The 13,800-nt window shown below is 33.6% G+C and overlaps 1 protein-coding gene across 2 annotated transcripts; it reads left to right on the top strand.

Annotated features, from left to right (window-relative positions):
* The first annotated feature begins 1,351 nt into the window (after positions 1–1,351).
* On the top strand, positions 1,352–7,890 carry tnni1b (troponin I type 1b (skeletal, slow)). 2 transcript variants are annotated; one of them, XM_089134521.1, is made up of 6 exons: positions 1,352–2,083; positions 2,300–2,431; positions 4,171–4,260; positions 5,746–5,922; positions 6,023–6,150; positions 6,227–7,890. In XM_089134521.1, the coding sequence occupies exons 1-5, from the start codon at positions 2,075–2,077 to the stop codon at positions 6,113–6,115; spliced, it is 501 nt and encodes a 166-aa protein (XP_088990647.1). In that variant the 5' UTR covers positions 1,352–2,074; the 3' UTR covers positions 6,116–6,150; positions 6,227–7,890. The 2 variants fall into 2 exon arrangements, with proteins under 2 accessions (XP_088990647.1, XP_088990646.1); XM_089134520.1 differs by having other exon boundaries at positions 1,359–2,083; positions 6,023–6,146; positions 6,227–7,887.
* Positions 7,891–13,800: the final 5,910 nt, after the last annotated feature.

Here is a 13,800-nt window from a genome sequence, read left to right on the forward strand (position 1 = left end):
ATTATAATATGATGCTCAAGAAACATTTATGATTATTATCCATGTTGAAAACAGTTTTTTACATTTTTATCTCAGGATTCTTTGATGAATAGAAAGTTCAAAAGAACAGAATTGATCTGAAATGGAAAGCTTTTGTAACATTAATCACTACCATTCAATAAGAATTTATTTTTTATTTTTGGGGGAAAGAAATTAGAAAATACTTTTATTCATCAAGGATAAGTTAAATTAATCAAAAGTTACAGTAACGACATTTATAATGTTAGAAAAGATTATATTTTTAAATAAATGTTGTTCTTTTGAACTTTCTATTCATCATTACATTTTTTTGGGGGAAAAATGGTACACGACTGTTTTCAACATTATGTTTTTTTAGCATAAAATCAGCATTTCTAAAGGATCATGTGACACTGAAAACTGATGTGTAATCAGCAACAGTAATGATGTTAAAAATTCAGCTTTCAAATTACATTTTAAAATATGTTAAAATAGAAAACAGCCATTTTAAATTGTCATAATATTTCACAATATTAATGTTTGTCATTATTTTTTTCATCAAATAAAGCAGCCTTGGTGAGCAGAAGAGACTTCATTTAAAAACATTAAAAAAATCTTACTGATCTAAAACTTTTGACCGGTAATGTATATATATATATATATATATATATATATATATCATAATAACGGCGATGATTTCAAGGGTCAAATACGTGAGATTCCCGTTGCTGGAGATAACGCTGTCTGATTAGCACACTTGAAGAGCCTCCCAAAGGTCCTGCCCTTTCCAAACAAATGCCTTTATTTTTATCTCCTAGGTTGAATCGCCATTGTAAAGATGCCCGAGTGAGTATACTGTGTCTCTGCTTTCTGTTGTTCGTCATCTTAGACAAAAGAGCTCTATTCTTGGATTTGGAGGCTGTGTTGTTTTAACTTAAGGCCTCAGTATTAAAGGTGCATTGCGCAAGACTCTGAGTGTTTGCAGAACTACGCCCCCTCTGGCGACAAGCGGAACTGCAACCAGAGGTGCACGCTCACGGACCACACACACACATAACCAAAGGAGCATCTGCCCCACAAATCTTTTGTTTACAGTCAGGTAATGAAGTTATAAATCTGCAAGTCATTTTAAATATATGAAAGGAAAGGTGAAGTAAATTAGACACTTGTGAGTGTGTGTGTGTGTGTGAGGGGAAAACGGGGGGTCGGTTTTTGTTTCCATCAATCTCCATGTTGAACTGTTTTATGTGTTTACTGTATCCACTTATGATTGTATTATTATGGAAACATGTTCATGAACAATATAAGTTATTACTATCCCGTTTGAGCCGTCCGGAGATCTCTCCATTTGTTGAAATCTTCCCGATGTCGACTCTCGTCTTATTCCGACGCCCGGCACTAGACAAACGTTTTATTTTCTTTGTCTTACGTGGAGTTTGCGTCGGGGTTTGGAATGAACTACAAGCCGGTCTCTCTGAATCAATCTTCTACTTTTGTGGAAAGTTGACTAAAGTTGTGTCGCTCGAGTTGTCTTCGCTGATACGGAGAATGGCGGCGAACACACAAACCCGCCAGACGAGCGTGAACGCGCATGTCTCAAATCCGTCCCGAATCCCTCTTATTCATTTTAAAGTACAGGATTATAGAGGCAATCGCAGTGATCAGAGAAGGGCTCATTTAGCCCATCAGGCAATCAGTTCAGCATGTATGGGTAAGAAAAACGGCTATTTTCATCATGAAATGTTGCGCAATGCACCTTTAACAAAGGAAACCTTATTGTAAAGAGTTACCGAAGCGTTTGCATTGGGGTCTTAGACTTTTGGACATTAACTTCGTTATGAATGAGGATTAAGATATTTATGATCTAATTATGTGTTTTATTCCTTTGCAGGCAAGAGGTAAGAGTCAAAAGCCGTCGTCGAATGCCACTTTTTCAATTAGTTATATAATAACAATAACACATGATATTATGAATGATAGTATTCGGAGTGATGCATATATAATGAGTGCTTTATATAACCAACGCTCATTTCAAATTTGACAGAAAAAGTCCAAGATCTCTGCGTCTCGCAAGCTGATGCTAAAGGTACATTTGCAATGCAAATCATTTTCTGCAATTGTTGTAGCTTCACAAATTATGTTTCTAACTGTATACAATATATTTTTTGTATTTTCTGAGGAAAAAGTAACAAGTTTGCCTGTGCAAAATGCCACATTTATGGCTGTTTGCTAAAAAAAATAATAATAATTAAGAAAGTGCATTATTATAATTGATTAAAGAGCATGTCTATGTGTTTGTCAGAGTCTTATGGTAGCTAAAGCAAAGGATGATTTAGAGCAAGAGCTGGTAGATAAAGAGGCAGAGAAGGAGAGATATCTGTCTGAGAAAACTCCTCCGATACACACGAGAGAAATGTCTTTCGCTGAGCTTCAGGTATGTCCACAACTCACAAAACTCTACTGGTATTATTATAGAATAGAAAATGACCACGATAAAACATGTTCTTCAATACGGAAGCGTATTGCATTCACTTGAAGAAACAAAATCTACTCTGTTTTTTAATGAATTATCTCAGAAGATCATTTTTCATGGAAAAAGTTTTCTGAATTAATGACTTGATTATCTAAAAAATGATAATTATCTTGTTAATTCAGAAAAACAGAGCAAAAACTTTTTTCCATTAAAAATGATCTCGTAATTCTGAGATAATTAACTTGTTATTTAAAAAAAACAGAGCAAAAACTTTTTTCCATGAAAAATTATCTTGTAATTCTGAGATTATTAACTCGTTATTTCAGAAAAACAGAGCAAAAACTTTTTTCCATGAAAAATGATCTTGTAATTCTGAAATTATTAACTCATTAATTCAGAAAAACAGAGCAAAAACTTTTTTCCATGAAAAATGATCTTGTAATTCTGAGATTATTAACTCGTTATTTCAGAAAAACAGAGCAAAAACTTTTTTCCATGAAAAATGATCTTGTAATTCTGAAATTATTAACTCATTAATTCAGAAAAACAGAGCAAAAACTTTTTTCCATGAAAAATTATCTTGTAATTCTGAGATTATTAACTCGTTATTTCAGAAAAACAGAGCAAAAACTTTTTTCCATGAAAAATGATCTTGTAATTCTGAAATTATTAACTCATTAATTCAGAAAAACAGAGCAAAAACTTTTTTCCATGAAAAATTATCTTGTAATTCTGAGATTATTAACTCGTTATTTCAGAAAAACAGAGCAAAAACTTTTTTCCATGAAAAATGATCTTGTAATTCTGAGATTATTAACTCGTTAATTCAGAAAAACAGAGCAAAAACTTTTTTCCATGAAAAATTATCTTGTAATTCTGAGATTACTAACTCGTTAATTCAGAAAAACAGAGCAAAAACTTTTTTCCATGAAAAATTATCTTGTAATTCTGAGATTATTAACTCGTTAATTCAGAAAAACAGAGCAAAAACTTTTTTCCATGAAAAATTATCTTGTAATTCTGAGATTATTAACTCGTTAATTCAGAAAAACAGAGCAAAACATTTTTTCCATGAAAAATTCTCGTAATTCTGAGATAATTAACTCATTAATTCAGAAAAACAGAGCAAAAACTTTTTTCCATGAACAATTAGCTTGTAATTCTGAGATTATTAACTCGTTAATTCAGAAAAACAGAGCAAAAACTTTTTTCCATTAAAAATTATCTTGTAATTCTGAGATTACTAACTCGTTAATTCAGAAAAACAGAGCAAAAACTTTTTTCCATGAAAAATTATCTTGTAATTCTGAGATTATTAACTCGTTAATTCAGAAAAACAGAGCAAAAACTTTTTTCCATGAAAAATTCTCGTAATTCTGAGATAATTAACTCATTAATTCAGAAAAACAGAGCAAAAACTTTTTTCCATGAATAATTTTCTCGTAATTCTGATATAATTAACTCGTTAATTCAGAAAAACAGAACAAAAACTTAGATTTTGTTTCCTCAAGTGAATGCAATACGCTTCCGTACTTGAATGCTATAGAGTTCCAAAAAGTGCTATTTAAGTGCCATGAGATATAAATATCATAATTAAACAATAGCATGCTGTATACTGTATGTAAACTACCATGATTTTCAGCTAAATTAATAAATGATTTTACCATTGTCCTCTAAAAATTATTTGTTGTCTCTGTTAGGAGCTGTGCCGCGAACTACACGCCAAAGTTGATGTGGTGGACGAGGAGCGCTATGACATTGAGGCTAAAGTGCTTCACAACACAAGAGAAGTAACGTTTAGCCTTTCAATGTATATAGGCTTCAGTAACAATGCTAGGAAAATGAAAAGTGTCCTAACCAGACATGACCGTTTCCAGCATTAATTATAATTTGTCATCACATGTTAAAAGCGAAATTGCTGACACAAACTTTTTATTTGATGGTTTATTTGAGTATAAAAAATATATTTGTAATAAAAAATAATTAAAGAATAAGAGTAAAAATATTTTTTATTTTTTCAAATTCAGTTTTTTCAGTTAAAATATTTCTGGATTCGGTTTTGTATTTTTCTTTAAATTAAAATGTACAATTTTAGTAATTTATAATTTTACGTTTTAGTTTTTCCTGAAATTCCATTTTATTTTTCTGTTTACTGGATTCCATTTTAATGGTTTAATTACATTTTAATAATCCAAAAGCATATCTAATTAATTGAATTCATAAAAACAACTTTTTTAGGGTAAAAAATTCTGTTTTGTTGTGTATTAAAAAAAAAAATTCTGGCAATAAAATGAAGGTATAAAACAATAATCAAATTTTTCTTTGAATCATATGAAATTAAACAATTTTTGGTCAAACAAAGTGCATATGATTATTCCTTAAAAATAAAAAATAAAAATTGTATAGAATTTTTTTTTTTAATCCAAACTTAGAACCTAAACAAACAGATCCAAGATGAATCCCAACTATACACAAATTTAAATACAAAATTAAATATTAAAAAGAAAGAAAATTATGTGTAAAAGTGCTAATAAATTATGCATTGCAAATGCCCTTATTGGTGAAAAAATAAATGCTGGCAATAACTCATGGATATAAACGACTTTAAAGGGATAGTTCACTTTGAAATTAATGTTTGGTATGTTTTAGCTTACCTCAAGGGCACCCAAGATGTAGGCGTCTTTGTTTCCACATTTTTGATATTTTTAGGTCAAACCGTTCTTGTCTGTCAGTCATATAATGGAGGTCTATGGTCACCACCTCAAAGAGCATGCACAGAGAAGTCCAAATTAAACATGATTTAATGACTCGTAAATGTAAGTACACATTGATGGCCTAAGACACGAAACGAGCGGTTTGTGTGAGAAAACGAACAGTATTTATATCGTTTTTACCTCTTGTAACCACAGCCACAAAGCGCCCGCACCCTCAGATCACTTGGACGTGGCTGACTGTGATTACACGAGGTAAAAACGATATAAATACTGTTCGTTTTCTCACACAAACCACTCATTTCGTGTCTTAGGCCAGCTAAAACATACCAAAAATTAATTTCAAAGTGAACTATCCCTTTAACACCAACTGTAAACACCAACAGACTGTGCCCAACTTGAACAGAACAGATCAGTCATCAGGAACAAATTACATTCATAATCTGGCTGACAGCCGTGTTGTGTGTTCCCGGTTTAAGAATGTAACGTTACGTAAGAACAGAACATCAGACTCATTCAATAGAAACGTGTGTATTATGAAACATGTAAACCAACCTGTTGCAGATCAAAGATCTGAACATCAAAGTCCTGGACCTGAGGGGCAAATTTAAGCGTCCCCCGCTGAGAAGAGTCCGAGTCTCGGCTGACGCCATCCTGCGCTCTCTGCTGGGGTCCAAACACAAGGTGTCCATGGATCTGAGAGCAAACCTCAAGTCCGTCAAGAAGGAAGACACAGAGAAGGTGAGCAGTGGGTCCATCTGGGCTGAAATGAAAGAGTTTATCGTTACTCAGACTGTTATTTTAACCCAATTCTGTGATGCATTTGTGTGTCTCTTTGTAGGAGAAGACAGTGGAGGTCAGTGACTGGAGGAAAAATGTGGAGGCCATGTCTGGAATGGAAGGGAGGAAGAAAATGTTTGATGCAGCACAGTGAACAAACGATCACAATCAACATCTGCAAACATGCAAGTATACAAGAGAATTCATGGCAATCAACATGAAGTCAAAATGGACCATATCTAATAAATTTTTTGTCTTTTCGTAGGAAATCAGATTGGGATGAATGGACAACGCTGAATATTATAGGAATGCATACAGGCCTACTTGTCAAATACAAAATGATTTGTCAGTGTGTTCATGTCAAATTAAAAGCTCTGTGATGTGAAGTGTCAAAAACGTATTGTAAATAAATGTAAACTCCAGATATGTATCAATAATTGTCATTTCATGTGAATGTTTGTACAGTCAATGTTTAGTAAGGACTAAAGCTGATAGTGTTTTGGGGAAACTGACTAATAAAATGAAATGATAAGTAAATAATCTGGAAATTCAGTGCGCCGGTGAAAAAAATAACATTTCTAAAGGGAGTTATCATGTGTCTGTAATGGAAAAAAAAAGTATGTGAATGATAAGGCCAAAGCGACCTGCACATTTCTCAGTTTACCAGTCAGGAGTTGGTCATCAAGTCCTCCTGAGAACTTCGTGTTTACGAATTGGGAAGTCGTGTTCACGACGGCTGGTGCGTTTCAGTCACTTCCGTCGAAGCAAGATGGCGGCGACATATCTGATTTAATCTTGTTTTTTTAAATCTTGTTTCTCATTTAATCTTGTAATCATGTTTTTATGGTTTACAATGATGAAATAGAAAGTCTGCTGCTTCAGTAAAACCAACAGGCCACTAGGAAACTGGTGGTCATACCTGTACCAGCCGCTAGAGTGCGCTGTTTACCAGCAGCATATTTAAAACACTGTTGAAACTTAAAGAACTTTATTTTTAAGAGTTTATCTGTTTGTGTTCTTTAAGCGGGTTCTTAATAATTTCATCATAGCCTACGTTCAATTTTAAAGGATTTAAGGAATGCCTGATAAGCGAGGCCAAAACCATTCACACAAAACGCATGTCCAAACAAAACCAGTTATGACATGATGCAAAGGTTAAAAGGTGAAACATTTCACTCCTAAATGACCGACTTTCCATTTCACAAGAGAAAGTTGCAATGCATTTTTGTGATTGCCCCTCCCTGGTCACATGATTCACCTCCAAACTATGAAAGATCTGACTTTATGAGTCGCTCGCCTCGCATTACCCCTGAATTGACTGTAACATAATGATGTTTTGCTCTAGAGCTGGAGTTTCCTCAGGATTAACCGGCTGAATAGCGTTTCCATCCAAGTAAACGTCTGTGTTCATTGATCTTTCTTTTATCGAGCGACTTAGCAAATAGAGCATGTTTCGTTTCGAAAGAGCAAGTGAAGACTTGAAGATGGTTTCTTGTCAGTGTATATTACACTAATAATTCTTAATAGTAGGATTAGGAATGTTATCTATTTTTTATATTGTAGGCCTATGTTATTTCTATGATACTTTACCCACTATAACACACACACATTGTGTTTTCATGTTTTATGGGGACTTTGCATAGACAACATTATTTTTAAACTGTAGCTACATGTTTTCTCCCTTTACCCTATAAACCTGAACCTACCCATCACAGAAACTTTCCACATTTTTACATTTTCAAAAAAACATCACTTAGTGTGACCTATAAGCGGTTTTCCTCATGGCATTTTACTGTCAAATGGTTGACCCTTTCAGTATAAAGGAATGTATGAAAGCAGTTCAGGTGAGGAGGGTCACCTTGAGTGTTGTTTGTTTATGTTAGTTTTTATTTAATATTCTTTATTTGGAAGTCAATAAAGATTTCACTGACTGCAAGCAGTGTCTCCTGTGTTTGCTCTGGTCATGTCTTCACAAATATGGACTCATTATGTTTATTTATTTATTATGTTGGTTTAGCACTTTCATATGACAATTTATATTAGCCTAATTAAATAAGTAGCTAAAGATTTAATATTTAAAACGACTAACTGCACTTGGATGTTTTATAAATGTAGCCTAAATGTAAGTATGTCATTATACCTCAAACTTACACTCTAAAAAAATTCTGGGTTGTTTCTTTAACCCAAATATGGACAAACATTTTTAATTAAATTTTTAACCCAACATTTGGGTTTGTCAATATTTGACCCAACTTTGGGTTAAAACAACCCAGCATTTTTAGATTGAACAGTAACGCATATTTGATATATTCACTAAACAATACTGGGTTGTTTTATCCCAAATTTGGATCAAAAATGTACAAACCCAAATGCTGGGTTAAAAATGTACCTAACAAAAATCACAGTTGAAAGTGAAAGTTGAAGTTGGGTTAAAATTTTAAATGACATTTTTACCCAACATTTGGGTTTGTCCATATATGACCCAAATTTGGGTTAAAACAACCCAGCATTGTTTAGAGTGAATATATCAAATATGCGTTACTGTTCACTCTAAAAATGCTGGGTTGTTTCAACCCAAAGTTGGGTCAAATATTGACAAACCCAAATGTTGGGTTAAAAATGTAATTAAAAATGTTTGTCCATATATGACCCAAATTTGGGTTAAAACAACCCAGCATTGTTTAGAGTGAATATATCAAATATGCGTTACTGTTCACTCTAAAAATGCTGGGTTGTTTCAACCCAAAGTTGGGTCAAATATTGACAAACCCAAATGTTGGGTTAAAAATGTAATTAAAAATGTTTGTCCATATATGACCCAAATTTGGGTTAAAACAACCCAGCATTGTTTAGAGTGAATATATCAAATATGCGTTACTGTTCACTCTAAAAATGCTGGGTTGTTTCAACCCAAAGTTGGGTCAAATATTGACAAACCCAAATGTTGGGTTAAAAATGTAATTAAAAATGTTTGTCCATATTTGACCCAAAGTTGGGTTAAAACAACCCAGCATTTTTTGTTTCGTGATGACGTTGCAGGATGTTCCGAATAATAAATAAAAAAAAATTGTCAAGCTGAATTGTAAATTGTTAATATTGTTTGTTCAATGCATATAGCCTAAATATGTTTATTTCTCAATAAAAATAAATAAAATGCATCAAGTGCGGTGAACTTCACCGGATCCCATATTCAGGGAATAGGGAGCACTGCAGTGAACACTTCATAGGGACCGCAGACCCACTCCTGTCTGTCCTCGTCAGACTCGTGTGTTGGTTTACTCTCTGTTTACTCTGTAAAGTCTGATCTCTCATCTCGGCTCACCTGTCAAGAAAAACTGTTAATCTGTGTAATGTTGTCCTGTTTATCTAGACCTGTCAAACCATTCAACACAACCACGCTTTGAGTCAGGAGACAATATATTTATATTGGCCTTTTATACTGGATATGATCATTTAATAAAGATCAAGTTGCTGAAAGTAATAGAAATACAAGCAAATATAGCCTTTTTTTCTATTCTTAATCTTATTTTGTATTAATGACAGTGGTGAATATCAAGCTGCCACATAACTGACAACCAAACCCTATTAGAATAAAGTTTTTCTTTCCTTTCCAAGTAAAAATAATACATGTGCAGTTGTCAGACTGCATGGCAAGTTGTTTAATGGGACTAAAGAGCGTCTGAGCAGAGATCCTGAAGACAGGTGTGTGTTACGGTGTGGACCTGCGAGGTTAACATCTGGTGACCCTTCAGACGGTCAACTGAACTTCAGACGTCAGACCGGACAAGCTAAAATGTCTAGACTTTTTATAGACAAATGATGTGATTAGAGATGTGAAAGATTGATGCATCAGTGCTGCAACATTACACTCTAAAAAATGCTGGGTTGTTTTAACCCAATTTTGGGTCAAATATGGACAAACCTAAAATGCTGGGTTAAAAATGTAATGTAAAAATTTAACCCAACGGCTGGGTTAGTCCATATTTGACCCAAAGTTGGGTTAAAACAACCCAGCATTTTTTAGAGTGTATGCATTTGTTAGAAAAAACAAATAATATGCAACTATCATTCCACCTAAATATACTTTAAGTCAATGATTTTTATTGTTATGTATAAATGCATCACTCCAAAACATTCAGATCTCATCATATGAGCACACAGTTGTCAGCCGATCTATTAATAGACACGATGCACAGCCACAGAGAATGTGTCCAATGTTTTGTGCATGTGCAGTGATGTAAATCCTCTGAAGACAAAACATCACAGTCATGTGATCTTTGGATAATTTATATATCATTGGGGTCCAGCTTCAGGAGCAAACCTTCGGTGACGGACTCGTGAGTATAGCATCACCTCAACCAACCTAAAGACAGGTACCATCTCTCCACCAAATGCATGATTTATTCAACCTTTTCATGTTGTCCGACTGCTATAATGACGGTAAAACTCACACATTCTTGTAATCTGCATATGAAACAGGTCTTAATCTATAGCATGTCATACAGAGAGGACGTTGAGAATGAGTAAGTGTCTTTGTGTATTTCATTAAACAGGATTTTGATAGATTTGAGAATAATTGCATACTCACGTTTAATCACGGACACGTTTAACGCAAAAGTTGAATTAACATCCTCATGTTGTTTGTTTCTGCAGGGAGAAAGAGGGTAAGTTTTACTCTTCTGTAAATAATGCATCTATTGAGCAACTCACAGAAGTGTCCATAACATTCATAAAAATCACACTGTAAAAAGTGAAAAGTAATATTACTGACTTGAGTAATGTAAATTTAGCTGTTTGCATCAAGTATAATTTTAGATTACATGACAAAGCTACATTCAACAATATACTGAAATAGCTATGGGGTAAAAAGATGTGGCTATTATGTCATAATTATGAACTAAACTAAAAAGATGTTCAAATAACTAGTTTTCATGTAGAACATTTCACCTTTTATGCAAACCCATTTCCAACAGATATAAGGGGTAAATCGTGCTTTGGTAAATGATAATTTTGACAGCCCTTATGAAAAAGAAGTTTATTCAAGTGTGCCATTAGTATACTTCTTTTAAACTAAAAAAAAGAAAGTATACTTTCAGTTCATTTTTCCTGTACTTCTCAGAAGTATACTATATGTACTTCTCAGAAAGTATAATTAAGTATAATTTCAAAGTATACTTGTATAAGTATTACAGTAAAAAGTAAACTACTAGTATACCGATAAATTCACTTGCAGTACACATGAGATACACAATTATGAACTAGTTGTGCACTTACTGGTATAGTACACTTAAACATATACTTTTATGTACTAACAGTGGGCCAATTTAGTCCCAAGCGGTATTAAAATAGTACACTTACAAGTTTACTACTACATAGTGACATTAGTATACTTACTACATAATGTATACTTAAAAATATACTTGAACATTACTTAAGTATACTACATAAAATTAACTTGAAATATACTTCTTTTTCGTAAGGGAGTGTATGAATTAAAAATATTACTGCCTTAAATGTTAAGTACAATCAACAAGTAATTTCATTAAACTGACTTTCTTTAAATACAGTGAGTCTTAGATAACATAAAAACGTATTTTGATGAGTTAAACCAATGTAAAAACATGGAATATCTTATTGATCTTTTTATTTATTTATTTATTTATTTTTTTACAAAAAGGTAGCTATTACGTTTCGTCATTTTGATCAAAATAATAATTTTGACCGTCATAATTCTGAGTTTTCTAATATTTTTGACTGTCAAAGTTATTAATTGTTATTACCATAGCATGTCAGAAATAAGATTCTTTTCACACAGATGGAGATTTACTGATAACTTGAACACTGATGATTGGCTTCAAACTATAAATCTATGCTATTGTGGGATAAAATGCGTATTATGTGGCGATCTTTCATTTTATAATTGGTTTAAAGAAACATGAGCCGTCCTTGCATGACCCAGCGTAAATACAGGTTGATGACCTAAACAACATTATTTAGAGGCACTTAAATGACACAGTTCTGAATATTCAGAATGACTAAAGTATGAAGAGAATGTATTTGAAACCTGTGATGGAGAAACTTCTGGAGTTTGTGGCGCGGAGAAAGGTTGGGGTGTGTGTGCTGTTGAGAGGGACTGTTGTTTTGGAGCACAATGGCGATCTCAGTCTGTCCCTCTCTCTTCGGCCCGAATGGGAATCATGTTTCCTCCGTGTAGATGATCCGGTTTGCACACCGGCTCCTGGGCTTTTACCCTGATACTCGAGTTAAATGTTAGCCTACCTTTATTGACCAGCGGCGAAGAGAGTAGCCTTTCTTGCTAGGTGAGATTCACAGTGAACAAGGTATTGCACAAAGAGATGCATTTCGAAAACAAACCTTTCATTATTTTGAGTGTTTAGCACTGAAAACACACCCTAGGAAACAATTAAGGGATCAGGGAGAACAATTTATCTGGAAATCTCCACAAACAGGACACTGCTATAAGTAGCATTAGCATTTGTATTGCCAGTAATTATCCTTCATCATAAAACAGTGATAGACAAATAAATAATCTCAATAACCAAAATAGTAATGTTTTAATAAGAAGTTTCATTCATTAAAATATACATATGGAATATTTATTTATATTAAGAAAAATATTTTACATGTTTTGTTTTATTATTATTATTTATGGGAAACTTGCGTCTATCCCTAAAAAAATTGTCCCAAACTATTGACTATTATATTATATTTAGGATTCAAATATCCATCCCTGTTACTTGGAAACACATTATACATTATGACAATTGCATTACTTTACAAAAAGGTTTCAATTAACATGGATTAAAATTAACAATTACTTCTACAACATTTATTAATCTAAATTAATGTTAATTTGAACACATTATAATTTAACACATTATAATTATCATTTAATACATCCACAACAGAACCAGAAGACAACACAAGGCTGAATAAAGTCGTAGTTTTTGTTATTTTTGGACCAAAATGTATTTTCGATGCTTCAAAACATTGTGTCACATGGACTACTTTGATGATGTCTTTATTCCCTTTCTGGACTTGGACAGTATACCGTACACACATGTTCAATGGAGGGACAGAAAGCTCTCAGACTAAATCTAAAATATCTTAAAAGATGAACGGAGGTCTGACGGGCTTGGGACGACACGAGGGAGAGTCATTAATGACATCATTTTATTTTTGGGTGAACTAACCCTTTAACACAACCTCTTAATTTAAAAATAAATCGGATTTTAAGCACCTCTTTTCACCGATCATTTGCTGAAAACAAAAAAATGACATGATGTTTTAGAGTTTGAACCGTCTTCATGAGAAGTGCCAGCTGTATTGAGTTGTGCTGCCTGAACCTGCCCGACATCAGAGCAGGAGAATGAGGTTTGGTGTGGTTTGGCAGCAGAAGCTGATATGAGAGAAGCTGCTAAAGAAGGGTGTGTTCATGTGTGGATTAGATGAAGGGTGGAGGATCAGGATTACATTATGCAAGGACACTGAGTTACATCATTCACAAGTCTAATCCTTAAATGTGGCACGATTTCCTTCCTCAGCCCTGAAACAACTCATGTGCATTTAAATAGTTAAATGACACTGAAGTACACTCACCTACCATACTAATACTGCGTTTGACCCCCTTACGTGGCATTGATTCAACAAGGTGCTGAAAGCATTCTTTAGAAATGTTGGCCCATATTGATGATCTATGTTATGTATGTCCTGGATTAGATTGAGAGTGTGTGTATTTTGCATGCATGCATTGCTCAGTTGCATCCATCTGCATGATCATTTTCTCATCATGCTTTCTGTCTGCATTGCACAGCGGAG

This window comes from Pimephales promelas, chromosome 8, assembly GCF_988280905.1.
Source record: "Pimephales promelas chromosome 8, fPimPro1.hap1.1, whole genome shotgun sequence".
NCBI lineage: Eukaryota > Metazoa > Chordata > Actinopteri > Cypriniformes > Leuciscidae > Pimephales > Pimephales promelas.